General features: G+C 34.4%; 2 protein-coding genes and 1 pseudogene across 6 annotated transcripts in view; 1 reads left to right on the forward strand and 2 right to left on the reverse strand.

Annotated features, from left to right (window-relative positions):
• RASA2 (RAS p21 protein activator 2) overlaps window positions 1–27,961 on the forward strand; it is a 125,321-nt gene that overhangs the window by 42,700 nt on the left and 54,660 nt on the right. For both annotated transcript variants that reach the window (XM_077130287.1, XM_077130288.1), the window contains exons 4-5: window positions 4,377–4,471; window positions 12,365–12,441. In XM_077130287.1, the coding sequence (XP_076986402.1) occupies window positions 4,377–4,471; window positions 12,365–12,441 (172 nt within the window). The remainder of the gene's footprint in view (window positions 1–4,376; window positions 4,472–12,364; window positions 12,442–27,961) is intronic.
• LOC143657668 (uncharacterized) overlaps window positions 1–27,961 on the reverse strand; it is a 130,496-nt gene that overhangs the window by 41,623 nt on the left and 60,912 nt on the right. The window lies entirely within an intron of this gene.
• Window positions 24,276–27,727, reverse strand: LOC143657788 (acyl-protein thioesterase 1 pseudogene; annotated as a pseudogene).

Here is a 27,961-nt window from a genome sequence, read left to right on the forward strand (position 1 = left end):
TCTTTCTGTAAAGAGATTTTTTAAAATTTATTTATTAATTAAAACATAAACAAAATAAAACAACATACATAATCAGTAATTCACAATATCATCACTTAGTTGCATATTCATCATTTCTTAGAACATTTGCATTAATTCAGAAAAAGAAATAAAAAGACAATAGAAAAAGAAATAAAACGAACACAGGAAAGAAAAAAAAAAAGATTATACCTACCATACCCTTACCCCTTGCTTTCATTGATCACTAGCATTTAAACTAAATTTATTTTTGCATTTTCCCCCCTATTATTTATTTTTATTCCATATGTTCTACTCCTTTGTTGACAAGGTGGATAAAAGGAGCATCAGACACAAGGTTTTCACAATCACACAGTCACATTGTGACAGCTGTATCATTCATGACAGCCTCAAGAAACATGGCTACTGGAACACAGCTCTACATTTTCAGGCAGTTCCGTCCAGCCTCTCCATTACATCTTGAATAACAAGATGATAGCTACTTGATGGCTAAGAATAACCTCCAGGATAACCTCTCCACTGTGTTGGGAATCTCTCAGCCATTGACACTTTGTCTCATTTCCCTCTTCCCCCTTTTGGTTGAGAAGGTTTTCTCAATCCCTTGATGCTAAGTCTCAGCTCATTCTAGGGTTTTTCTCAGTCCCTTGATGCTGAGTCTCAACGCATTCCAAGATCTCTGTCCCACGTTGCCAGGAAGGTCCACACCCCTGGGAGTCATGTCCCATGTAGAGAGGGGGAGGGTGGTGAGACTGCTTGTCATATTGGCTGGAGAGAGAGGCCACATCTGAGCAACAAAAGAGGCTCTCTTGGGGGTGACTCTTAGGCCTAAATTTTAAGTAGACTTGACCTATCCTTTGTGGGGTTAAGTTTCATATGAACAAACCCCAAGACTGGGGACTCTGCCTATAGCTTTGGTTGTCCACACTGCTTGTGAGAGTATCAAGAATTCAACTTGGGGAAGTTGAATTTCTCCCCGTTCTCACCACTTCCTGAAGGGGGCTTTGCAGATACTTTTCCATTCACTGATCAAATCACTCTGGGATTCATCGGGGCATCACTCTGGACAAACCAGCAAAATCTCATGTCCTACCTGAGATTCCAAGTACTTATGGCATTCAATCAAACTATGTACATAAGTTATATTAGGAAATGCACTAGTCAAAATAGAAATTTTGTAACTAATAAACATTTCTGTAAAAAGATTTTTAAGCTATGGCGTTGCAGATAGTGCGAAATTCCCTTTGACCACTGTACTTATCGCAGTCCCCTTTCCAGAGTCATTGACTGTTATCAGTGGTGTATGCATTTTTTTTTCATATTAGGTATCTTTATATGCCAGGGATAGTTCGTGCAAAAACTGGATACATGGCTTAACTTTTCAAAGTTGAGACTAGGTTTTATGCTACAAAAAAATAGTTCTAATATATAGTGTCTTCTCTTAAAAAGAGAGAGAGAAAACTTTAAGTATACATTTCAGTTTTCAGTAAGGATTCTGAAATATTGAAATTAAAAACCTGAAATTAAGCACTTACTGATATTCATGTTTTCACTCGAGTACAGTCAGTATAAAAAGCAATATACAGTGGTAATGTAAACTAATTCTCCCAAAAACCTGCTAATGCATATTTTCTAGTTATCTTTGGTTTTAGGGGAAGCTGGGTCTCAAACAACTAAACTATGGCTATTTCAGTAAACTTTGGCAACTCTTTTTCTTTCCCCTGGGTTCAGAATGATACAGAGTTAGGATCTTATTATGATCTAGGAGACCTAAATGCAAATCCTGACTCTATCACTCTTTAACTGTGTCGTATCTTTGTATCGCAAGTCATTCCTCGCATTACATTGCTTTGCCAGGGATTTGATACAATCCATACCTAAAATATATCAAGAGATTTCTATAATTTGGCTTTTAACCTAAATTCCTTCATCAGTATAAAGAATATTTGGATTTCCAGTCAGTGCCTGAACTCTGTAACTTGATTTTTAATCTGTATATTTTGCATTGTAATTATTTCTGTTTTTTCACTATTTCATCTTAAATATAGCAAAAAAATTACCTGAATATATAATTTCCATAGTGCCATTTCATTTCCTACAAGATTTGAATGAATTATAAATGCTGTTATATATTCACATGAAGATTTTGTTCTTCATATTAATTTCATTTACGGTATTTAAAAGAAAATTGGGAAAGTTCATGCTTCTGTGACGGCCAATTTATTTATCTTAAAATTTTACATCTTTTAAACTTCATGTATTAATAACAGTTGTTGAATATTTAGTAGTTCACCTTCGGATTGCATATTAATATAGTTGTTACTCTATAATTAAAATATAACTGTATTTCAATATTTTTCTTATTACACATATAGATAGTCTTTATAGTATGAGTTTCAGGTCATGAGAGGGAAGATAAGCTTATAAAAATTTTGATATGGCTAATTAAAAAAATACTGTTAGTGAAATGTAATTCACATACCATCAAATTAATCTTTTTGGATGCATGGTCTGGGAATCAAACCTGGGTCTCCCACATGCAAGGTGAGCATTCTACCATTCTACCACTGAACAACATGTGCACCCCAAATTCGTCTTTTAAAATGTAAAGTACTGTAGTTCTGGGTATGTTCACAGAGTTGTGTGACCAGCATGACTATCATCTAAATTAAAATTTTACAGTTTTTCTGTTTTCCTGTCATACCTTTCCTTCCCAATTGATGCATAGAATTTGACGTACCTTGACTGAACATTTTCTTTACAATTTTCTGAAAACTTTCAGACATTGAAGTCAAAGACAAGATATATCATAAGTAAAGGATATAAATATAATCAGGGTATTTAAAGTCTTAGTTGATGAAATAAAAGGCAGTGAACCATGCTGAACTTTGAATATATCTTTCATTGAAGCTTTTGTGTAGCGTCTTGGAATAAATTGTCAGAAGCGTACAGAACTGTGTCTACTTCTTAAAACGTGAATTGAGGAAGAAAATTCTTTATGACAACATGGCAAATACCTCATTATGACAAGGGCCTTTTTTAAATTAATTTTTAAATTTTTTAAAAATATAACAACAAACAAATGCAAACATTCTTAACTTTTGATCATTCCATTCTACATATATAATCAGTAATTCACAATATCATCACATAGTTGCATATTCATCATCATGATCATTTCTTGGAATATTTGCATCTATTCAGAAAAAGAAATAAAAAGACAACAGAAAAAAATTCATATATACCATACCCCTTACCCCTCCCTTTCTTTGATCACTAGCATTTCAATCTAAGTTTATTTTAACATTTGTTCCCCCTATTTATTTTTATCCCATATGTTTTACTCATCTGTTGATAAGGTAGATAAAAGGAGCATCAGACACAAGGTTTTCACAGTCACACAGTTGCATTGTGAAAGCTCTATCATTATACAGTCATCTTCGAGAAACATGGCTACTGGAACACAGCTCTACATTTTCAGGCACTTCCCTCCAGCCTCTCCATTATACCTTAACTAAAAAGGTGATATCTATTTAATGTGTAAGAATAACCTCCAGGACAACCTCTGGACTCTGGAATCTCTCAGCCATTGACACTTTGTCTCATTTCACTCTTCCCCCTTTTGATCGAGGTTTTCTCAATCAAACAAGGGCCTTTTTGTCTCTTTCTCTCACACTACTTTGTTCTATGTACCACACCTTTCTGAGCAGTAGAAACTCTTCAAGGAATTGCCTTGCGTTTTTTTCTTAAAGCAACATAACTAAACATATTTTTTAGTTTTTATTTTCAAAACAATATGCATTATTGTTTTGAAATAAGTAAATTGCAAAAATAGAAGTGTTTTAATCTCCCATAGTTTTTTAGTAAATTTTAAAATTGTTAATGATGTAACATTGTAATGATGTTACTTTTCTCTTAAGTAGAACTTATAAACACTTATTAAATAGAGATAGGTCTGCTTAAAATTTATGAGAAGATATGGTTTATTCATACTGTTAAAGAATTGGGAGAATTACTTTATATTACCACTGTGCATTGCTTTTTATACTGTCTGTACTTGAGTGAAAACGTGAATCTCAGTAAGTGCTTAAAAATGCAGTTTGCATGTAAATACAACTAAGTTTTTGTCTAATCCCCTGATTCAAAATCACCCAGAGAAGGGTCTGCCAAGGGACAAGGGAAATGAGGCAGTTTTCATTCTTTAGAATATAGAAAATACTTTATAAAATATGATTTTAAAAATATCAAAAGGTACAGATTATTTTAAAATATTTTGTAGAAAATATTCTATTTAACAGTGCTAAGGGTCATAGGAGTAATCAAAATATGCTTTTTCATATTGTTTTAATTATTTTCTACAGGAAAAGTAGCCATCAAAAAAGAAGACTTGTGTAACCACAGTGGTAGAGAAACTTGGTTTTCCCTACAGCCTGTTGACTCCAATTCAGAGGTCCAGGTAAATAAATACTGGCTTAATAATGCAAACTGTCACATACAGAAAATGGGTGAAAAATGGACTAAGTATACTAGTTTGTGTAGATACAGTTTTATTATACGCGATTTTTAATTTTGGCACCAAATATTATAGACTTTTGGATAATACAATGCTGGAAGGTAATATATGGCTTTGCCATATGAATTCAAGAATAATTTATGTTTGTGCATGCACGTGTGCGTTTGCAGAGGTTAGTTGGGGGGCATTTTTCCTTCTTCTGTTTGAGTTACAGAAAACAGTTACTAATTTTTTTAGAGGGGAAGAATGAAGGAAAAAAAGATGTTTCACTAACTCTGAGAAGAATCCCTAGAAGCCTCTTTCATCCCTCATGATCAGGATGCTATGGTTACTTTCTAAGGAACTACGCTTGGGGAAAATGTTACTCATTCAAACTGTGCCTGAGCCCACCACTGCTGAGCCTTCATTCCCACGTCCACCCCTTCCTGTTATTCTCATCTCTTTTTATTTGAAAGCATATAATTACTCTTTTTAAGGCTCTTCTTCCCTCTTGCCAAAATAAGTTGTCTTTTATAGGTTCTATGTGAGTAAGGAAGCATGTTTACCATGTAGCTGAACAGTTTATTTCTGAAAGTCTAAAAGGAGTTGCTCTATTTTAGAAATTCTCATTTCTATCTAAAGGGAATCTTTTTCTTGTAAACCTGTTTATTCAGAAAATATCAAAAGCATTATGAAACCATGCTTCAAGGGCATAACTTCAATCAGGATTCTTCCCCTCTAAAAGAAGTTAAAATTTGCAAATGTGACTCAAACAGGAGTTTAAGGCAAGAAAAAAAGTGCTACACATTTGTCCACAGATAATTTATAAATATAGTGTTTGGGTCTCCATTTCCTCATAATCTCTGAAGCATTTTCTTTGATTAAATTCTCAAAAAACTAAATATATGTGTACTGAAACCCCTTTTTCTTAAGTGTGAAATACAGCTGAAACTTTTCCTGTTTTACCTTTCAGCATTCTTTTCTTTCCATTAGACTATAACTGTTACTCAGATCCTAATTATATAGTACTATAATTGATCGAAATAGGAAGCAGTGTGATAAAGTTTAAAGAGTTTTAAACTGGAAGTCAGAAAATTTAGATCCTAGATTTTTTATGTGATTATTTTCATGCTCTTGTATGTCATGTCTATTAAGTTGCAATAAAAGTTGCCATGTTTGACTCATATAGTTGTGAGAATTAAGGGAAATATCTTTAAGAGTACTTTGAAAGCTGTTAATTCAATCTGAATGTAAAACATTATCATTTCCCACCCTTCTGTCTCATGGCCATTTCCCAAATACACCTCTGCCAGAAGGCAGATATAAAAATTTCAGATAAAACTGCCTGTTTTTTCTTTTTAATGCTTTTAACAAAAGGCAAGATAAGAAAAGACTTTGAAAATTAGGTCCAAAATACAATTTGAGGATTAATAAGGTTTAGTTTACTATCTTCTGATGTCCAGAGTAAGTCTACAAACATTTAAGGACTCCAAATCTCAGAAAGTAGAAATATATGCAGAACACTTTTAATTTTTGGAGATGGTATTAGAGATTAGTATTTGGTCACAGGGTTGTAATTGTTGGTATCTGTAAAACTCATCTCTGAAAACTTGAAAATTCTGAAATCAGATTTGCCTATTAGTTATAATATTCTTTTTCACTTGTAATAGATGATTTTCTTCACTATGGGTTATTAATTTTTACAGCTCTTTTATCTTAATACTTAATTAGTAAGATTATTTACTATTTAAAAAAAAATGTAGAAGAAGTGTACCTTAAGGGAGAGGGAAGTATGCCTAACACTTTTCAGGTTAATATGGTTTTTGTCTGGCCCCAAACCTGATCTAGGAATACTAACTAAATTAACTTAAGGAATCTAGAAAACATAGAAGAGCAGTCTGTGACACCCCATGATTCATACAAACCCTACTTTGCCAATACATTTGTTCACCTGCATAAGTTTTATAAAATTTTACAAAAATATCCTGGGAAATAAGAGCAGTTTGTGGAGTGACAGGAGAAAGCTATGAGACAAACTGAATTCAGCAGGAAGACTACACATATATTCCAAGCACACCACTAAGTGCTTAATTGCATTATCTCATTTAATCCTCAGAATAGTTTTAGGAGATAGGTTTTATTGCCTCCATCTTACAGATAAGGAAAATGACATTCATGGAGGTTAAAGAACTTGTCCAAAGTCCCAGAATGACTCAGTAGTGGCACCATGGTTCCAAGAGAGATCTGAGTCTAAAGCTGCGCATCACAGTGCTTTACTACCTTTTATTATTCTGTACTGTCATTCATGAAGAGGCTTCAGCAGGCATTAGAAAGAAAACCTAGGAAATATCTGTGTATGAGGAGCAGAAGCCTATTCGTATTAGCTCATAGACCACTTTTTAGTGGTAGTTTGTGATTCTGTTGACCACTCCTTAATATTTTAAACATTTTCTTCCTTAGTTTCTGGTTTGGCACTGGCTGTCATTCTGTTTCACTTGGTATTTCTGTGTCATGTGTCACTATTTGTGAAGTTAATTGTGCCCTGTCCTATAAATCCTCCTTTGCCCTTGTGATCTGCATTCATTTTATTAGCGGTTTGGCCCTGGAATTCACAAGAAATTTTTTTTTTTTTTTTTTTTTTTTTTTAAAGGAAAGACAGAGAGAAGGAAGGAAGGATAGAAGGAAGGAAGGAAGGAAGAAAGGGAAACATCTTTAAACATTTTCTTGTTTTTATTGTATTCTGTTTCTCCGTTTTTGTTACATGGGCTGGGGCCGGGAATCGAACCGAGGTCCTCCGGCATAGCAGGCAAGCACTTTGCCCGCTGAGCCACCGCGGCCCGCCTCACAAGAAATTTTAAGCATATATTTTTTCTTTCTTAGGAACTATGACAAAGAGCATGGCTGTGATAATTTCCTGAGTTTTAGAATAAAAAGTTTGAGTACAAAATGTGTTTTAACAATGATCTATGAGATTGATTAAACCAAATGTCCTATATGGTGAAGTTGGTGCTCTCATTAACTAAGGGTGTTTGTCTCGTATTACTTGTGCAAGTAGTAAATCCAGATATACTATCAATCACGTACTTTTGATGTAATTCCTAAGTTAATAAGTTCTTACCAACAAGCTTATCTTGAATTTCTGGATCAAGCCATAAGTTATTGATTGTTGTATAATTTTTTTTGTGATATGTCCTCTGTCTTACCTGTTTAAATATAATTTAAAAAGAAATCCAATGTTTATAGCTAATAATACATACGTCAGGTCTTTTTAAACATGCCTGATTAAAACATAATGAATGTAAAGGCAAGATTCATTATAGCAGGTTGATTACAAAATAAAATTATTTGAAAGTTAAAATAGCAAAGCAATGAGCCATTCTAGATAATTCTTTAAGGATAAAAACAATTATATACATAAATAACTGGCATTAATATAACATATTAATAAGACCTTTATTTTATTTTTCATCTGAGACAGTCATGTCCAAAACAATTTGCATAGTATAATTACTGTATAAAAAATGTCTGTCAGAATCCCAAAATTGGGATTTTTCCAGGTCATATGAAGAAATATTTTTCACCATTTGAAACATACTGAATTATTTTATGTGGAAATAGTTGTCGGAACTTTAGTATTTAAAAAAAAAAATTAGACTTGAAACGTTTTTAAGTGTGTGCATTGTGTTTTACCCAAATAACTATGTTAGTCTGAGTTTCCCTCACCATATACAGATGTGGTATCTTCTCTGTGGTACCAAGAATATACATAATTTAAAATTGAAATAATCACAGATATTTCTGTGTTAAATGTTTGTAAAAGTAATTGAAATAGTTAGTAAACAAAATATTAAACCTTCAGACAGTACCAGAGAATGTAAGCTCCTCAGTATGCTGCGTAATACAAGTTAATGTGATATAATTGCATAATCAACTTAATCAATTCTATGAAAGCATATAGAACAATATCTGCCAATAATTTGGCTTTTTTTTCTTTTTGCATGGGCAGGCACTGGGAATTGAACCCGGGTCTCTGGCATGACAGGTGAGAACTCTGCCTGCTGAGCCACCATGGCCCGCCCTGGCTTATTTATTTATTTATTTATTTTTTACATGGGCAGGCACTGGGAATCAAATCCGGGTCTCCAGCATGGCAGGTGAGAACTCTGCCTGCTAAACCACTGCAGTGGCCTGCCCTGGCTTATTTTTAATTAAAGGTATAGAGTACAGTGACAGACATTTTCTTACATATATGGAAGACGTACTATTGGTTATTGAACATTCCTGAGAGGACTTAAAATATCACAGCTGGTACCAAATTACATTGCAAATTCATCATCCAACACAGCTCCGTGCCAGAACCGTATTGCTGGTTTTTTGTAGGTAATATCTCTGGTTTTTCTTCTAGGTGCTTTTAGGATTTTCTCTTTGTCTTCTCTTTTCAGCAGTTTATTTTGCTATGCCTAGGTGTGATATACCCTACATGGGTGTTGAAGAGATTCTTGAATCTGTGCTTTAATATCATTCATCAAATTCAGAAAATTCTAGGCCATTATCTCTTAATTTGTTTTCTGCCCTCTTGTTTCTCCTGTCTTCTGGAATGTCACCAGGTCTCCTTTGTCTCTGAACTTCTCTCTTTCTCTCTGCTTCACTGTGGATATTTTCTACTGATCTATCCCATTTCACCAATCTTCTTTTCAGCTGCATCTAATCTGTTGTTTAAATACACCTAATTAGTTCTTCATTTAGTTTTATCAATTGGTTCTGCATTTGATTCGTTATGTAATTTCCAGTTCTCTGCTGGATTTTCCATTTGTTCTTCATTTAAAAACAAAACAAAGCAAAAAAACAGCCATTTTAACCTCTGTCAGTTAACACCACAATGTGGATCTCCTGTAAATCTGCTCCTTTTATTATTGTTGTTTTTGTTTTCTCTTGGTTATGGTGGTTTGGTTTTGTCTTTTGACATGCTTAGTATTTTTTGGTTGAATACTGGACATTGTGTGTGAAGTATTTTGGAGACAATTTGAGACTCTGGATGTTATTTTATCTTCTTTCAGAGACTTACTTCTGCTTCTGTCAGGCAGCTTGGTTGGAGGTAGATCACATTAATCCCATGAGGGATTTGGCTGATCCTGTGCTACATTTCCATCTTTGTAAAGGCTGATTTGTTTCCAGTTCACTCTTTTTCCTTGATTGTTGTCCTTCAGGGGTTCCATCTGAAAGCCTGGGTGTTACCTCACCTCTGCCTTGGTGAGCCTGGGAACCTCATTTTTGTCTTCCCAGCACCATGAGACTGTGGAAAGCTTTATTTAAACTCAGCCTCTCAGGTCATTGCTTGGGCTGAAGAGTCTCTTTAATAAGCTTTTTGAATGCCCTGCCAGCAGTTCTGTTTACATCTCCATGGCTAGAACTGTTTCATGGATAGATAGCCTTAGCCATCCCTGGGCTCCAGGGAAGCTCAGGATGTAATGGTTTGCTTGATTCATAACTCCCCCTTCCAAAAGATACTGTTTTGCTGCAATCCAAATCTGTAAAATGATGACAGATGTAAGTAAAACTGAATTTTTTTTTTTTGCAAAACTTGTTAGGAATATTAAATAATGTTAAAATGTATACATATTTGGGTCTCTGATACTGAAAAGCAGGTCAAATACTATAAAACCCTTGCTCATATTTCTTTATTAAAAAGCACCATATCAGTAGAAGGTTCAAAACAAATCTAGATGAGCAAAAAGAAAAGAAAAGAAAACCTTCTGAAATCCTATTAACAGAAGGTGACTTCTGACACTGTTTTGGTGGATAGCCTTCATGTATGTGTGTGTGTGTATAGTATGTGTGTTTTAAAAATTTAACATTGCTGTTATACACCCTATTTTGTAATTTGTTTTTTCTTTTACTAAATACATGTTTATATATTTCCATGTTAAACTATATGATGAGGTAGTGATTTACAGTTTAGAAATTACATTTTTCTTAATTTAACTTATAATGCCTTTTAATTCTAGTGTTACACCCTAATAGCATGTGTCTTGTGTCTGCTTGTTCTGCCTCCTCACTTTTCTTGACCACTTCAGTGTACAATTATGTTCATTGTTGACTAATTCCAAAGGACTGTTCTGTTTAAGTCGGTGGAAGTAATGAATATTAGGTAGGTTTTGATTCAAGGAGAGTGATTCCTAGCAGAACCCTATTATGTTTTTTTCCCCAAGCATTGACTATATATAGAACTAGATTTTTAGCTGTAAATAAGATGATTATATATTTTCCCTGCTCTGTTCTAATGGTTTTTATGGTTTCAGAAGACCTAGGTATTTCCTAAGTGACAGTTGAGAAGTTCTTATTTAGTATACTGTATCTACCATAAAATACATACATGTTAAAACCATAAAATTGCCTTGATATGCAAATGCTGGTGTATTTGGATAGGCACATTCACTAGCCAAGTGACACATGTTGGCATGACATGAAACTTGATTCAAAATTCTAGTTGGGTAATACTACAAATTACTACATATCATGGACTTTCAAGGTCACTCATGAACAGAGGATTGTGATTATTAGACCCAAGAATAATGAAGCACCTATTCTGTAATGATTTTAATCTATAATGATTTTATAAACATTTTGCCTAGACTTTTAGTAAAGAATTGCTTAATATAGTTTCAACTCCACTTCTGCCTTTACTAGCACTGATGCCTTTGTTTCTTTAGAACTTAACTTTCTCCTGTGTTGAGATGTGTCAGTATTGACTGTTGATCACTTACTGGCCATCTAACCTTGAGCTATACCTAGTGGGCCTCCGAGTCACTCTGGAATGACAAATCCCTGTAAAATCGTGGGGCTGATTCAGATTGGGTTTCTGTGGAAGAATGCCTGAGAGGAGTTGTTCCAAAGAGGAACAGTAATTAGATAATGAATTTTCCTACCTCTGATGAAATCATCCATGTCATCAGTCTCTAGATTTCACACCCTTAAAATCTCCATTTGGCACCGTGGGAATCTGTCTTGTCCGCTGGGTGGAGGTAACCCAGCACTGAGTCTTAACTGGTTTAGAATTGTTTGTCACGGGTTATAGATGTCAAGCTCTGAATTATATTGTTCCTAAGCCTTTGTTTCTTGAGAAGTTGATCATTTGAATTCCTTTAAACTTATACTACAGAATTTTTAAAAATCCACCTAGTAGTGGCTCTTCAAGAAATTACCCCTTTATTTCTAGTAATCCATCTTTTCATTGAGGCTTCTGGCCATATATTATTATCTTTTATTTATTATCTCCCCAATTAGATTATAAGTTTCTTGTTAGTAGTGACTATGTGTTAAACATCTGTGGATTTCTACTCACTTCCATTGTGCCTCCTAACACATAGTAGATATTTACAACTCCTTATTGTTTGATAAAAGTAAGTTACTGACAGATTGATTCTTATTGGCTTTAACTTAGTTTTATTGTATTAGAATCGTGTGATTTTTTCTATCTTTTAATGATACTGCTTCTGTCCTTATTGCAGTTTTTTCTTTTTTTGGAAAAAAAATTCTGTATTTTATAATTTGATTTTATTTTGTAGTTTTGTAAAATACAAGTGTAATCCTTTTTAATCCATGATAATTGAAATGCATAAATCTTTGTTGACACAGGGACAAAATTTTTAGATTTAATACCGTGTTTGATATGGGCATTTGACCTCTTGTCTTTCAGCATTTGATCTACGTTGTTGGTTATTAGTCATTTAATAAACACTTAATATGAGCAATGTCGTGATATTAAATATATGGGTATCACTTGAAAAAGTACATACCTTTAATTAATATTTTCTCAGTAAAATAGACTGCTCAGTTTATAATTCTTTGTCATTATAGGGTAAAGTTCACCTTGAATTAAAACTGAATGAACTGATAACAGACAATGGAACTGTGTGCCAGCAGCTTGTTGTACAGTAAGCATATTTCTTTTACCAGAATCAACTAGAAATAATCCTCCATCTTGTGTTCTTTGAATCTTAAGTTAACTCTTTATTTTAAATATTTCAGAAACTGTTATTTCAGAAATTAAACTCTGCTATGCCATTCCTTTATTAAGATAATTTCCGATTTATTTCTTACGTCTCGTTTACTCAGGTTATGATGAGTTAATTCATTTAACTGATATTTATTGAATATGAGTTCAGTGACATATTAGCAATAGGGAATTATAGGATCACAGATAAGGGTGCCTGAGTGCCTGGCAGGGAAGATCAGGACAGCCCTCCTAAAGGAGGTCCTCTAGAAATTTCACACCACGGAATAGAGCATGGGCGATCTTGGGGTTAGAACTAAATGCTTACCTTGAGATTACCATTATTGATTTCCACCTGCCTGGAATTTCTGTTTAAATTTTCCACCCTCCCATCATTTTTTATCACTCAAAGTCTAGTCTTCTACCTAGTCTAACCCAATTCCCTGTCTCTTCCCTCCCAAGTGCTGCTCGTCCTCTTTGTTATCAACAAACTACCTGCTCCTTAATTTTTAATGTTTCTTCTATCTTTGCCTTAACTAATATATGAATATCACCCGAGGTACTATCTTTTCTCTTTTTTTAATTATATATAAGTTTTATTTGAAGAATAGCAAAACGTACAACCACAGCATTTCAAAGGTACTGTCCTTTATAGCTTTCTAAAGCAGAGGCTGTTTTTCTACTTACACCCACATGCCTTAGGGCCAGGAAGTAGGATAGATATTCTCCTTATTCCCTTATTGCTGCCCTAGACCATAATTTATTCTCCTAATCGTGAAAACTCCAGCTCTTTTGAGGCAGTATAGCCAGATCCCTTACCTCCTTCCTTTCCATGCATTTATTGAAAACTTTAAGTTTTAAATCAAAATTTTTTTCTCCACCCTAACTCCCATCATTATTCTTACTAATATCTATTTCCACATGGAAGGATGACCCAGTTGACACCATGGCCACAAAGTTCTTGACTATCCTATCTTTCCCTAAATTTTCTTTCTACCTAAATCTTACAACATGAGAGCTTGACATACGAAAACTTTGCCACTTTAAAATTTTTTATTTCAAAAATCCTATCTGAGGACTTTTCTCTTTCCTTTCAGCTCAGTTGTTCTCCAACTATAACATTTTAAAAAAAATTTTTTTTTTAGTGTGAAGTAATTTCAAGTTTACAGAAAACATACAAGAATAATTCAGAGAATTCTCATGACCCTTTACCCAATTTTTCCCCCTTTACCCAATTTTTAGCATATTGGCACATTTACCTCATCGTTATTGATCTATCGATTGATCATATTATGTATATATAATTTTTTTCTGAGTCATTGGAGAGAAGGTTGCATACTTCATGACCTTTTAGCTTTTTAAAACTTGCTTTTCCTGAGATTAAGAATATTCTCTTAAATGACCCTGGTGGTGTTATCTAATCCAGGAAATTTGACATGCTTTCAATACTTTTATCTAATCAGCAGTTATCGGGGAAGGTGGTTGTGGATTAGGCAGATACTCCTTAAAGGTATCTAGTACCAAGTATTTGGTTTACCATCCTTCTCTTAGCCACTCATGGATTGAATGAAACAATGAATTACTTTTATTGGATTTTCATAATGGAAAAAAGAATGAAACAGTAAAATGTGTGATATAGGTGGTGATGGATAGCATTTCAAACAAAGAAAATCGTACTAGCAAAAACATGGAAGTGTGAAAAAACAGTGAACAAGACCAATGGGCCCTGTTATAATTTGTCTTATTATGCTAGTGGTAGACAAATATTAAAGCAGACATTATTTTAAAATATCTTCACAGTTTTAATAACTTTTATTAAGGAAATAAGCAGGAAGGCATAGAGGAAGGTTATTTTTAGATTATATGATCAGGGAAGAAGTGATATCTGAGCTCAGGCTTAAAAGATGAGAACTGGCCTGCCATGCAAATAACATGGGGTTGGGTTGGGAGAGAGCATTCCAAACAGCAGGAATAGCAGTAGTGCAGGTTCTGAGGGAAGAAAAAGCTTGGAATGTTAAAGCAACTGGCAGAGAACTAGTGTTAACTGGCCGGTAGTCGTGACATTGGAGAGATAAAGAGCCAACTTACACAGGACCTGTAAGCCATTCTAAGTACAGCCCATCTTTATTTAAGAAGAGGTTTTATTTCCTTTCTTAGTTCCCTAGCTCCTAAAAGTAATGCTTTACAAAGTGTTGGCTTAACAAATGAGAATTTATTGGTTCACAGTTTTGAGGCTGGGAGAAGTCCAAAATTGATGGGTCATCAGGGTGATACTTGCTCCCCAAAGACTGTGGTTTTCTGGGAATGGCTGCCAGTAGTCCCTGGTCCTTGACTTTTCTGTCACTTGGCAGTGCACATGGTGGAATCTCCTTTTTCTTCTAGGTGCCATTGACATCCAGCTTGTGGCTACTCTCCGTGGCTGCTGCTTTTTTTGTGTCTAGTTTCCTTTGCTTATAAGGACTTCAGCCACATTGGATTAAGGCCCATTCTCATTCAGTTTGGGCACACCTTAACTAATAACATCCTCAAAGGTTCCTATTTACAAGTGGGTTCATAGTCATAGGACCAGGGAACCTTCTGTGGGGGACATGATTCAATCTCCAACCTCTTTTTGCCAATTAGATTGTTTGGAATCAAGCACAGTTCGTTGTATTTGTAAATAATGTTAAGAATGTATTAAGGGGATTCTCGTCGACCAAGATGGCAGTATAAGAAGCTCCAGGGTGCCGCCACCCCACAGATTCTTTGAACAACTAATAAAAACTAGCCGTCTTCCTTAGAGCTCTTGGTAAGAGTTAAAGGGTTGTAATAACTGGGTGAGGGTTGAATCTTGAAAAGGCAACTTTAACAAACAGTAGGAGATGCTTAGGGCACCCATGCTGGCCCCTCCTCTATCCCTTCCTCAGTATGATGTGGAGCCAATCTGTGTTCCCATGTAGGTTCTGCTCCAAAAATTTCAAAAATTTAACCCCTTTAAATATACTGCAGTTCCTGTCTGTTGGCTGGTAGCCTGAAAGATTACAACAGGAAACTCTCTGTTTCTTTTCCTTTCAGTCTGAAAAATTCTCTTTAACATTACTTGTAAGGCAGTTCTAGTGCTCAGGAACTCCCTCAGTTTTTATCTGGGAATATCTTAATCTCTTTGGCTTGCCCATCTAGAACTCGTCATGCAGGTAGAAGCAGCTTGTGGTCACAACTAAAGCAGTATAAGAAATGATTAAGTTGAAGTAGCCTGGGGCAAGAATTATCTGCTTTAAGTCATACAATAAAGCATCCAGAAAGGGGAGAAAGTCTATTTCATAGGGAGTTAGAGGGACCATTCAAATTACTGTAAACTGAGGGATTACTAACATGACCACAAGCAAGCAGAAGCCCAGGACTAGATGCAGGCTCAGAAACGAGCAAGAGGACCCTGCCCTTCATCCTAGCCTAGACTGATCTTCTTGATAAGATGGCTAAGCTCAGAAGGAAAGCACCGGCTGATACACAGCCAGTTGGCAAAGGCTCTGAAGAGTGTGCTGGGGTTGGATTGTTTTTATTTGATTAACTCCTGGCAGTCAAGGAAATCTTTGCCGTATTACCATCTGGATGCAAATCTAAGGAACAGTCAGCTCAGGGACTAAATCCCACAGCCAAGCCTTTAAAATAGTAAAATGTGCAGTGTGCAACAAAAGATTACAAGACAAACAAAGGAACAGGAAGTGATGGCACATCCACAGGAAGAAGGTAAAAAAACAGAAACAAAAACAAACTGTCAACGAAGAAGATCAGCCTTTTGACATAGTGGACAATGACTTTAAATAATAATCCTCAATATGTCAAGGAAACACAGAAAAATACAGGGAAAGAAATAAAGGTTATTAGGAAAACAATGAACAATGTGAGAATTCAATAAAGAACTATAAACTTAAAAAAGGAACCAAACAGAAATATTAGAGTTAAAAACCACAATAACTGAAATGGAAAATTACTTGAAGACAAGACATGAAATGATTTGAGCTAAGGAGCAGAAAGAAAAAAGGATGAAAAAAATTGAACAGAACCTGAGAGACCTGTAAGGCACCATCAAGTGCACCAATATATATGTTGTGGGAGTCCGAGAAGGAGAAGAGGGAAAGAGGCAGAAGGACTATTGAAAGAAATAATGGCAGAAAACTTCCCAAATATAATGAAAGAAATGAATACGCACATGCAGAAAACCCAAGAAAATCCAAACAGGGTATACTCAAAGAAAACCATGCACAGACACGTAATAGTTGAACTGTTGAATGCCAGGTTCAAGGAGAGTTCTGAAAGCTGCAAGAGAAAAGCAGCATGTTGTATATAGGTCATCCTAATATGATTAAATGCCAATTTATCATCCAAAACCGTAGAGGCTAGAAGAGACTGGGACAACACTGTCTCAAAAATGAAGGCAAGATTAAGACATTTTCAGATAAAACCTGAGGAGGTTTTTCATCACTAGAACTGACCTACAGGCAATGCTAAAGAGAATTTTTTAGACTGAAAGGAAAAACACTGATGAAAGTGATTGAAGCGGCATAAAAAACAAAGACCTCAGATAAAAGTAACCATAGGGATAGTTATAATATTATACTGTACTGTTGTTTTGAGTTTTTTTGGGTATGTAACTCCACTTTTTACTTCTTACAGGTTATAAAATGCAGATATGCAAAAAGTAATGATAAATATGTGATTTTAGATATATTTCATGTATAAAGATATAATTTCTAACAAGTATAACAAAAAGATTGGAGGATGCAAGGGTGTTCTAGTTTGCTAGCTGCTAGAATGCAATATACCAGAAACAGAATGGCTTTGTGTTTTTTTTTTTGCATGGGCAGGCACCGGGAAACAAACCCAGGTCTCCGGCATGGCAGGTGAGAATTCTGCCACTGAGCCACCATTGCACCCACCCCAGAATGGCTTTTTAAAAATGGGAATTTAATAGGTTTACAAGTTTACATGTTCTAAGATCGTGAAAGTATCTGAATTAAAGTAAGTCTATAGAAATGTCCAGTCTAAGGCATCCAGGGAAATATACCTTGGTCCAAGAAGGTGATGGCATTCAGGGTTTTTCTCTCAATTGGAAAGATACATGGTGAACATGGTGACATCTGCTAGCTTTCTCTCTCGGCTTCTTGTTTCATGTAGCTCCCATGGGGGTATTTTCTTTCTTCATGTCCAGAAGTCTCTGGCTTGCACAGGTTGTGGCTCTTTGCAAAATGGTTCCTTCTTAAAGGGCTCTAGTAAGCAGCCCTACCTTGAATGGGTGGAGACACAACTCCATGGAAACCATCTCATCATAAGTTACTACCCACAATTGGGTAGGTCACACCTCCATGGAAATAATTTAATCAAAAGATCCCACCCACAATATTGAATCAGGATTAAAGAACATGGCTTTTCTGGAGTATACCAACATAGTGTAGGAACAGTGTATGAGTATACTATTGTAGATAAGTTTACCAAATCAAACATGATTGTTATAGATTTAGCATTTTAAATTCAAGCCACATGATAGTCACAAAGAAAATATATGATGTATATAGAAAGAAAGAAATGAGAAGAGCTTCAAAATCATATATTATCAAAAATCAGATAAATATGAAAGTAGGCATTAACGGAAGAATTGAAGGTCAAAAGAGGCTATAAGACATCGAACACCAAATAGTAAAATGGTAGAAGAAAGTCCTGCATTATCAGTAGTTATTTTAAATGTAAATGGATTAAACTCTCCAGTCCAAAGGCAGAATGGATAAAAACCATGTTCTAGCTATATGCTGTTTTATAGAAGAGACTCACCTTAAATGCAAGTGAAAGAATGGGGAAAAAATACACCATGCATATGGTAACGAAAAGAGAGCTGGGGTAACTACACTAATAGCAGATGAAATGGACTTTGAGTAAAAGGCTATTATAAAGAACAAAGAAGAGCACCATATACTGACAAGAGGGTCAGTTCAACAGGAAGATATAACAATGATGAAATAAAAGATGGAAGCAACCCAAATATCTATCAGTGGATGGATAAACAAAATGTGGTGTGTGTGTGTATAAAACAGTGTAATATTATTCAGCCATTAAAAGGAATCAAGTTCTGATAGATGTGCCAACATTGATGAACCTTGAAGACATTATATTGAGTGTAATAATCCAGCCACAGTAGATCAAATATTGTATAATATCACTGCTATGAAATAATTAGAATAAGCAAATTCATATGGTCAAATCAGAATATAGGTTACCAGGGGCTGGGTTGGGGACAGTGAAAGAGGATTTAATGGTTAATTGGTAAAGACCTTCTGTTTGGGGGTATAGAAAAAATTTGGTGGTCATGGTAGCACAGCATTATGAATGTAATTAAACATTACTTAATTATATATTTGCTGTGCTTAAAAGGGGGAAATTTTAAGTTATATAAATGTTATTAGAATAAAAAATTTTTAAAAAGAAGCAGGACCATACAATACAAACTGTGACTCCTAATGTAAACTATAGACTGTAGTTAATACAATTATAATACTCATTCATCAGATGTATTGAAAGTACCATACTACTACAAAGTGTTAATAACAGAGAAAACTGCATGTTTGAGGGGGGTATATGGGAACAGACATATTCATGATATGTCTGTAAATCTACAACTTAAACTAATACATTTTTTGATGATTAAACAGTTTAAATTCAGATGTTTGGAATTTAGGTTTTCTGAGTGTACAGTTGTCTTTTATAGAGGTATACTTGACATATAATAATGGCAGCTATTTAAAGTGCACAATTTGATAAATGTTGGTATATGTATATACATGTGTGAAATCATCAATATAATCAAAATAATGAAAAATTCAGCCTCCCCCCAAATTTCCTCATGCCCATATGTAATCTCTACCTGCTACCCTACCCCTCTTTCTTTGCATCTTCAGGCAACTGCTGATTTGCTTTCTGTTATTATAGGCCACTTTGCATTTTATAAAATTTTATATAAATGGAACCATACAGTGTGATTTTTTTTTGCTGGTTTCTTTAACTCAGCATACCCATGTAATTGACTGTATCAGTAGCTCATTCCTTTTTATTACTGAGTAGTGTTTCTTTTTATGGATATACAGCAATTTCTTTATCCATGTACCTGTTGATAGACATTTGGGTGATTCTCAGTTTTTTGCTATGAAAATTAGTGTTCAAATCTTTGTATGGCTGTGTTTTCTTTTCTCATATAGACGTAAGAATGGAATGGCTTCTTAAAAAGCCACAGTACTGTTTTGTACAGTGATTATACCATTTTACAGTTCCCACCAGCAATGTATGCAAGAGCTCCTTTTGTTTCATAACCTTGTTAACAATTGTCGTGATCAGTCATTTTAATATTAACCATTTTAGTGGGTTGTAATGGTATCTGATTATGGTTTTAATTTACATATTCCTAATGATTATGATATTGAGCACCTTTTCATGTGATAATTTTGCCATCCATGCATTTTTCTTGGTGAAGTGCTTCTTCCAATCTTTTGCTCAATTTTAAAATATTTTTTTGTCTCTTACTGAATATTAAGAGTTATTTATATATTACACATATATGATCTTTGCCAGATATATGCTTTGCAAATATGTTCTTCTACTCTGACTTTTCATTTTCTTACCAATGTCTATTTTTAAATTTTTTGACATCTAATTTATTAACTTTTCTTTTATAGTTTGTTCATTTTGTTATATTTAAGAAATTGCTGACAAATCCAAGATGACTAAAGTTTTCTCCTTGAAATTTTTTTATGTTTAGCTGTAATTTTTTAAAAATATAAGTAAAGGTTGTCATTCACTTTTGTTTGTGTACTATGTCCAGGTGTTCCAACACCATTTGTTGAAAAGACTGTTTTATGTATTGAATTGCCTGAGCATTTTTGTTGAAAATCAATTGACCTTATTTCTATAGGTTTATTTCTGGAATCCTTACTCTTTTGCTTTAATTTATTTGCCCATCTTTATGCCAGTACCTCACTATCATGATTATCGCATCTTTTTAATAAATCTTGAAATCAGATAGTGTATGTCCATCAACTTTGTTTCTCTTTTCATGTAGTTTTGGCTGTTCTAGGTACTTTGCATTTTCATATAAAGTTTAGAATCAGTCTGTCAATTTCTCCCAAAATAATCTGTCAGGACTTCATTGGGATTCATTGCATCTGTAAGTCAATTTGCAAAGAATTGGCATTTTAACAATATGATGAGTCTTATTGTTAAAGTAAATGATCATGGAATAGTTCCCCAATTTATTATATCTTTAATTTTATCTCAGCATGCATTACAGGTTTTGGTGTACATGTCTTTGCATGTTTTGTCAATAATAAAATTTGCAATTTTATCTATATTTCATATTTTTAATGCTACTTTAAGTGGTATTTTTTTATTTAAATTTTTAATTTTTGCTAGATTTGTATTCTGGAACCTTGTTATTATTTACTCATTAGTTCTAACTTTCTTGTAGATTCTGCAGATGTTTTTATGTAAACAATTGTGTTATCTGTGAATAAAGACAATTTTATTTTTTTTCCAATCTGGATACCATTTATCTCTGTTTCTTGCCTTATTGCACTGGCTAAAACATCCATTACCATGTTGAATAAAAGTTATGAGAGTGGATATTCTTTCTTATTCCTGATCCTAGGGGAATACATTCAACTTTTTTAACATTATGACGTTAGCTGCCCTTTATTAGGTTGAGAAAGTTCCCTTCTGTGCCAGTTCAAAAGGATTTATGTACCCTAGAAAGGCCATGTTTTAATCCTAATCAGTCTTGTGAGAGCAACGGTTTCTTCTAATCCCTATTCAGTACTATAGGCTGGAAACTTGATTAGGTTATCTCCACGGAGATGTGACTCAAGCAGTTGTGGGTATTAAGCTTGATTAGATGGTGCCATGTCTCCACCCATTCTCCGTGGGTCTTGAATAGTTTACTGGAATCCTAAAAAAGAGGAGACATTTTGGAGAGATTTCCTTTTGAGAATGATGAGAGAGCCACAAAACAGAGTCCACCAGCCAGTGACCTTTGAAGATGAAGAAAGAAAATGCCTTCAGGGGACCTTCATGAAGCCAGAGGCCTGGAGAGAAAGCTAGCAGATGTCATCATGTTCACCATGCGCCTTTCCATTTGAGAGAGAAACTGAACTTCATCGGCCTTCTAGAACCAAGGTATCTTTCCCTGAATGCCTTAGATTGGACGTTTCTATATCCTTGCTTTAATTTGGATGTTTTTTGTGGCCTTAGAACTGTAAATACTAACTTATTAAATTTCTCTTTTTTTAAAAAGCATTCTGTTTCTGGTATATTGCATGCTGGCAGCTAGCAAGCTAGAACACCTTCTGTTCCTGGTTTGCTAAAGTTTTATCAAGAAATGGATATTCAGATGATTTTGTGCTTTTTCTTTTGTAGTCTGTTAATATGATGAATTATACCAACTAATTTTTGAATCTTAAACTAGTCTTTCATCCCTCAGATAAACATCTACTTCATCATGATGTATTATCATTATTATGTATTACAGGCTTATATATACTAAAATTTTGTTAAGGGTTTCTGTGTCTGTGCTCATTAGGGTTTTAGTCTGTTCTCTTATAGTGGCTTTGTGTGGGTTTGGGATTGGGGCAGTGCTCGCCTCGTTGAATGACTTAGGACGTGTTCTCTCCTCTTCAGTTTTCTTAAAGAGTTTTTATGGATTTGATTTAATTCCATTTTTAGATGTTTTAATATAAGAATTCACCAGTGAAGCCGCCTGAGTCTGAAGTTTTAATTTTTATTTATTTTTGAGTATGTTTGTGGAAAGGTGTTTAACCATGATTTAAATTTCTTTGTAGATATAGAGCTATTCAAGTTATCTATTTTTCTTGAGTAATCTCTGGTAATTTGTATCTTTCAAGGATTTTTAAATTAAACCTGAGTTGTTTAATTCCTTTGCTTGAAAATGGTTGTGTTTTTCTTTTTATTCTGTTAAATCTATAGACTATAGTGATGTCATCTTGCTCATTCTGAATATTCATGATTTGTATCTTCTCTCTTATTTTTCTGATCCATCTAGCTAGAGGTTTGTAAGTTTTTAATGACCTCAAATACTCAGTTTTTGCTTTCACTCGCTTTTCTAAATTTTTGTTTGTTTTTCTATTTTATTGATTTCCACTCTATTATTTCTATTTACTTTTCTCTTCCTTCTCTTAGTTTCTTATGATGGAAGCTGAGGTAATTGATTGGCAACCTTTCTTCTTTTTTAATATAAATATTTTCTTCTACATGCTACTTTCATTTCATCCCACAATTTTTTTTTCAGAATTAAATTTTATTTCACATTAATAGAAACCATGGAAAATATTTATTTTCCCACACTACAGCAAAACTTTTCAATGGAATAAGATAGCTTACCATAAATAAGATGTTGGTTTGTATAACTAAATATAACTGTTTATATTCTTCAAAATATAAAACAATGCACTTGTAAATGATTGTTTAAAAAAATTTTAAATCCAAACATAAACATATGCTTAATTATTAACATTCTATCTTGTACACTGTCACATTTCTTCCATTATCAATGATTCTAATAGTAATGATGCAGTTCTATCACTGTTTTGATTAGCGGGAATACAGTCCCAAAATGAACAATTCAAAAATATCAAGCATAAAAATAATATATATCAAGCATGCATTTCAATTAAATATTAAACTGTGTGGTAATTATACTGTGTACATTGAGTTCTGACTTTTATTACCAGAAATTTGTTTTCAAATAATTTTTACCAGTAATCTGAAAATAATAACTATATAAAATCAAAAGATTGTTATTTTTATGCTGGTACAAAACCTAATTTAAAAACTCATTTGATTAAGTCAAAATTTCAAAGAAGCCCATTGGCAGATAAAAGTAAAGCAAAATTTTTTGATAGATTTTAATTTTCTGCAGTAGTGATTTTCAAATTGTACAAAATAAGTAAACTTAAACTCTGTGCTACAAGAATCATCATCATCTTAGACCAAGTCATCTTAGAAATTACAATTTTTAAGATCAAGGCTTAAATATTTAAGAACATACTCAAGTATGATCTAATTACTCTTCCAGTTGATTACAGAACGTTAAAATCACTGAATTATTCTTGTTCCCTGTTAAAGATTCTAATAGCAATTAGGCTAAATTTGGACTAAGATACAGTTGAAAAAATAAGTAGCATAGAAGTTTTAAGTGATGTCTGGTTTCATTAACTATAAATACATCATAAATACCATATTCTATGATTCAAATGTCAAATTACAGCATTTATTAACACCAGATGTTTATGGGAGGAAAACAATATTTGGTTTCCTCTGAAGGATAATAAAAGAACACATGCCTTTTCTAGAGAGGAGGAAAGAATATTAAATGGAAATGATGAGAAAAATAAAAGTCTGATCCCCCATATAAAAGGGCCATTAATTGAGGAGAGCAATAATATTACTTTCATTAACATTTACACATATTATCCCTGTTATTAGGAATAATGCATTACCATCTCATTAGTTTGTATTACAAGTATTATATATATATGATAACATAAAAATACGGCCACTGTATGTTGACTAGGCAATTTTGGAATAAATCCGTAGTCTAAGTCATGGTGTTCTTAAAACATTTTTATCTTATGTGTTCATTTATGCCTGAACAAATTTTCATTAAGCATAGTCATTATTTCCAAATGATGTAATAAATATTCTGGTTGCAGTATTTTATTATTTTTCATTTGGAATTATGTTTGGAAAAAGCCAGCGACTTCACCTGTTTTAATATTAGTAATACTCAGGTCATCTTATACAAACACATGTATAGAAACTTAAAAGAACATACATTTGCCATGAGGACACATTTTTTTAGACGGTGTCATAGGAATGTATTTACAAAACACTCAACACTGCAAATAAGAAGTTTCAGGATTTGGCACATTTAAAAGTTTCTCCTCTTTTGCAAGGCTGCTGGTGTCCTTCTACCCCCGGCCTCTTAGAGATGTCGGTCCGCCAGTGGCAGGACTTCATCAGCGAATGCTTGAGAGCTGTCATTTCCTGGGCACATGACCTGTGCCTCAAATCCTCAGAGGTTCTCATGGTTACATGGGCTTGATTTACCAAAGTTTTTAGCCTTTCAGCAGTAAGAGAACCACACTAAAGGGCCGCGATCTCCCTGGCCCTGGGGACGGACTCATCTTTACTGGTGCCACGGATAAGCCCTTCCCTGGGGACACGAAGGCCCAGGAGTGCAGCGACACCTGCCCATTTCTCTGCGAAGTCAGAGCAGCTTATAAAGATGAAGCTCCTCCTCCCAAGTAATCCTGTGAGAAGGAATCCCCTTCCCCACCTCTTGGTCTATCAAAGGTTCAATGTTTTCTGCTGCCTGCTTGATTCCAGGTTCATCCTGCTGTGAATCAGGCAAAGCCCAATGACATCAAACCAAGAAGGTGTCCTCAATACTCTCTTTAGCCTAGCAGGCAGAACCAGCGCGTGCAGGCAGGTGTATTTCAGATGGGAACTTCTGATACCTGCAAAGCCTTCTGTCCATCCATGCCCTGTCTCCCAGTGGTGAAGAAAAGTAACCACCACGATGGCCTTGTGGGCGGCGGGTAGACAGCGGAAACGGGGCTGGCATGTTAGCACATGTGCAGGGCTCAGTGCTGTGGTCGGAAGTGGGAGGGAGAAGGAGTCTTCCCACAAATTTCAGTGTGTTGTCTTTTCATTTTCATTCGATTCACTTTTCTTTTATTTTATTCTTTGATTTAGGAGTAATTTAGAAGTGAGTTATTGTGTTTCTGAATATTTGAGGATTTTCCAGATAGCATTGTGTCATCGTTTTTTATTTTATTCCATTGTTAACAAAAACATATTTGGTATGGTTTTAATCCTTTTAAATTTACCAAGTTCTTTGGCCCAATGTTTGGTTTATGTTTGTCATGTTCTGTGTGCATTTAAGAAGTATATGCATGGGCCACAGTGGCTCAGCAGGCAGGATTCTCGCCTGCCATGCAGGAGCCTGGGTTCGATTCCCAGTGCCTGCCCATGCAGAAAAAAAAAAATAGCATATGCATTCTCGGCATTTGGTGGATGGACGGTTTTATAAACATCAGTTATGTCAGATTGGATGGTATTACTGTTTTTCTATTTACTTGCTCTGTCAGTTTTCGAGAGAGGTGTTGAAGTCTCTTGACTGTGATTGTGAATTTATTTCTCCCTGCAGTTCTATCAGTTTTCCCTTCATTTATTTTGATGTTCAGATGTTAGGTGCATAAACATTTAGAAGTGTTATTGTCCTATCCATGAACTGATCCCTTCATTATCATAACATGAATCTGTTTATCTATGGTAATGTTCTTTGTTTTGAAGTGTACTTTGATGTTAATATAGCCATTTCTACTTTCTTTTGATTAGATTTGCATGGTATGTATTTCTCCATTCTTTTATTTTTAATCTAATTATATCTGTATGTTTAAAGTGACTTTCTTATAGGCAATATATTGTTGGATTTTGCATTTTTATCCAATATGAAAATCTCTGCTTAATTGGAGTGTTTACACCATTTATTTAATATGATTATTGATGTGATTGAGTTTAAATCTACCATCTGCTGTTTGTTTTTTACTCCTTCCCTTTTGTTTTTCCCTCTGACTTCTTGGAGTATTTTTTAATGATTCCATTTATCTCCTTTGCTGGCTTATTAGTATACATCTTTGTTTTGTTGTTTAAGGGGTTGTTTTATGATTTATAGTATGCATCTTTAACTCATCCCACTCTGCCTTCAGGTAATATTATACTACTTCACATATAGCACTAGAACCTTACAATAGTATATTTTCTTTTCCTTAGCCCTAGTGTTTGTGCTATATTCTCATATATTTTATTTCTATATATGTCAAAGAAAGCTTAATACATTATTTTTGCTTTAAACAGTAAATTATATTTTAGGGAGATCTAAAAAACAAGAAAAAGAGTCTTTTATATTTATCCACTTATTTAACATTATCAGCGTTCTTTTAAATTTTATTTTATTTTTTGGCAATCCAGATTTGTATCTGGTATCATTTTCCTCCTGTGTAAATGATTTGCTTTAATGTTTTATACTGTACCATTCTGCTGGTGATAAATACTTCCAGCTTTTGTATATATGAAAAAGTTTCTATTTCACTTATGGTTTAAAAAGATCCCTGGATAGAGACTTCTAGGATGACTTTTTTTTCAAAATTTTAAAGGTCCTATTCCAGTGTCCCTTAACTTATAATAATGTTTTCAACAAGATTCTGCTGTCATTTTTATCTTTGCTCCCCCCTTTTTTTTTCTCTGATTGCTTTTAAGATTTGGGAACTTTGCATTCAGTTTTTTCTTCATACTTTTTTTTCTGTAGCCCATTTCTTTGGATACTCCAAGTACATATTTTGGGTTACTGGATGTCATTCCACAGTGTCATGCTCAAGTTTTTTCTGCCTTTTTTCTCTGTATTTTGGACAGCGTTATATCTTGTTTCCTAGTCTTTTTCTTCTGTGTCTGATCTGTTAATTTCATCCAGTGTGATTTTCATGTCAGGTCTTATTATATTTTCCACCTTTAGACTTTTGACATTTAATATCTTTTGTGTCATTATGGAACATATAAAACATGGCTTAATAACTTTTTAATGCATTTTAATTAGTAAAATGTCTACTAATTTTACTGTTTCATTTCTGGTTCTCTTTCTATTGATTTGTTTTTATTTTCATTGTGGGTCATATTTTCTTGCTTCTTTGCATTCCTGATTACTTTTTAATTAGATGTTAGGCATTGTGAGGTGACTACATCTCTTTATAGTTCTATAAATATTCTTGAACTTTGTTTAGGAGTTCAGTTTAATTACTTGGAAACAATTTGATCCTTTTTTGGCTTGTTTTTAAGCTTTGTTGAATGGGACAAGAGCATTCTTTATTTTAGGACTTATATTTACCCCAGATTCTGAGGCAGCAGCCATGAATGCCCAGGTTGTCCACTGTGCCTTGTAGAAAAGGAACTACTGCTAGTTGTGTGGGTTTCAGGAATTGTTTCCTCTTATCTTCTAAGACGGTTCTTTCTTAGCTTTTGGATAGTGTCCTCACATCTATACGCTTATCAGCACTCAGCTGAAGACTTGAGAAGGATTCCTGTAACTCCCTGGAGGTATCAGCTGTGTAGCTTTTACCCCTCTTCTTGGTTCTGGGCATTTTAGCCACTTCAGTCAGCTGCCTTCCCCAACTGACAGCTCCATCCCTCTTCTCAGGGAGATTACCTGCCTGTCAGTTGGGGCGGCTGGAGCTCTCCCCTCGTTTATTACCCCTCAGGGTTCTCTGTTCGGCTCTGCTGGTTTTGTTCATTTTTTTCGTTTCAGTTGGGAGAGTAATTCCAGTCCCTGTTACTCTATCTTGACTGGGCGTAGAAGTTAATATGTCTTTTAGTTT

The sequence above is a fragment of the Tamandua tetradactyla genome, chromosome 15 (genome assembly GCF_023851605.1).
Source record: "Tamandua tetradactyla isolate mTamTet1 chromosome 15, mTamTet1.pri, whole genome shotgun sequence".
NCBI classification, from domain to species: Eukaryota; Metazoa; Chordata; class Mammalia; order Pilosa; family Myrmecophagidae; genus Tamandua; species Tamandua tetradactyla.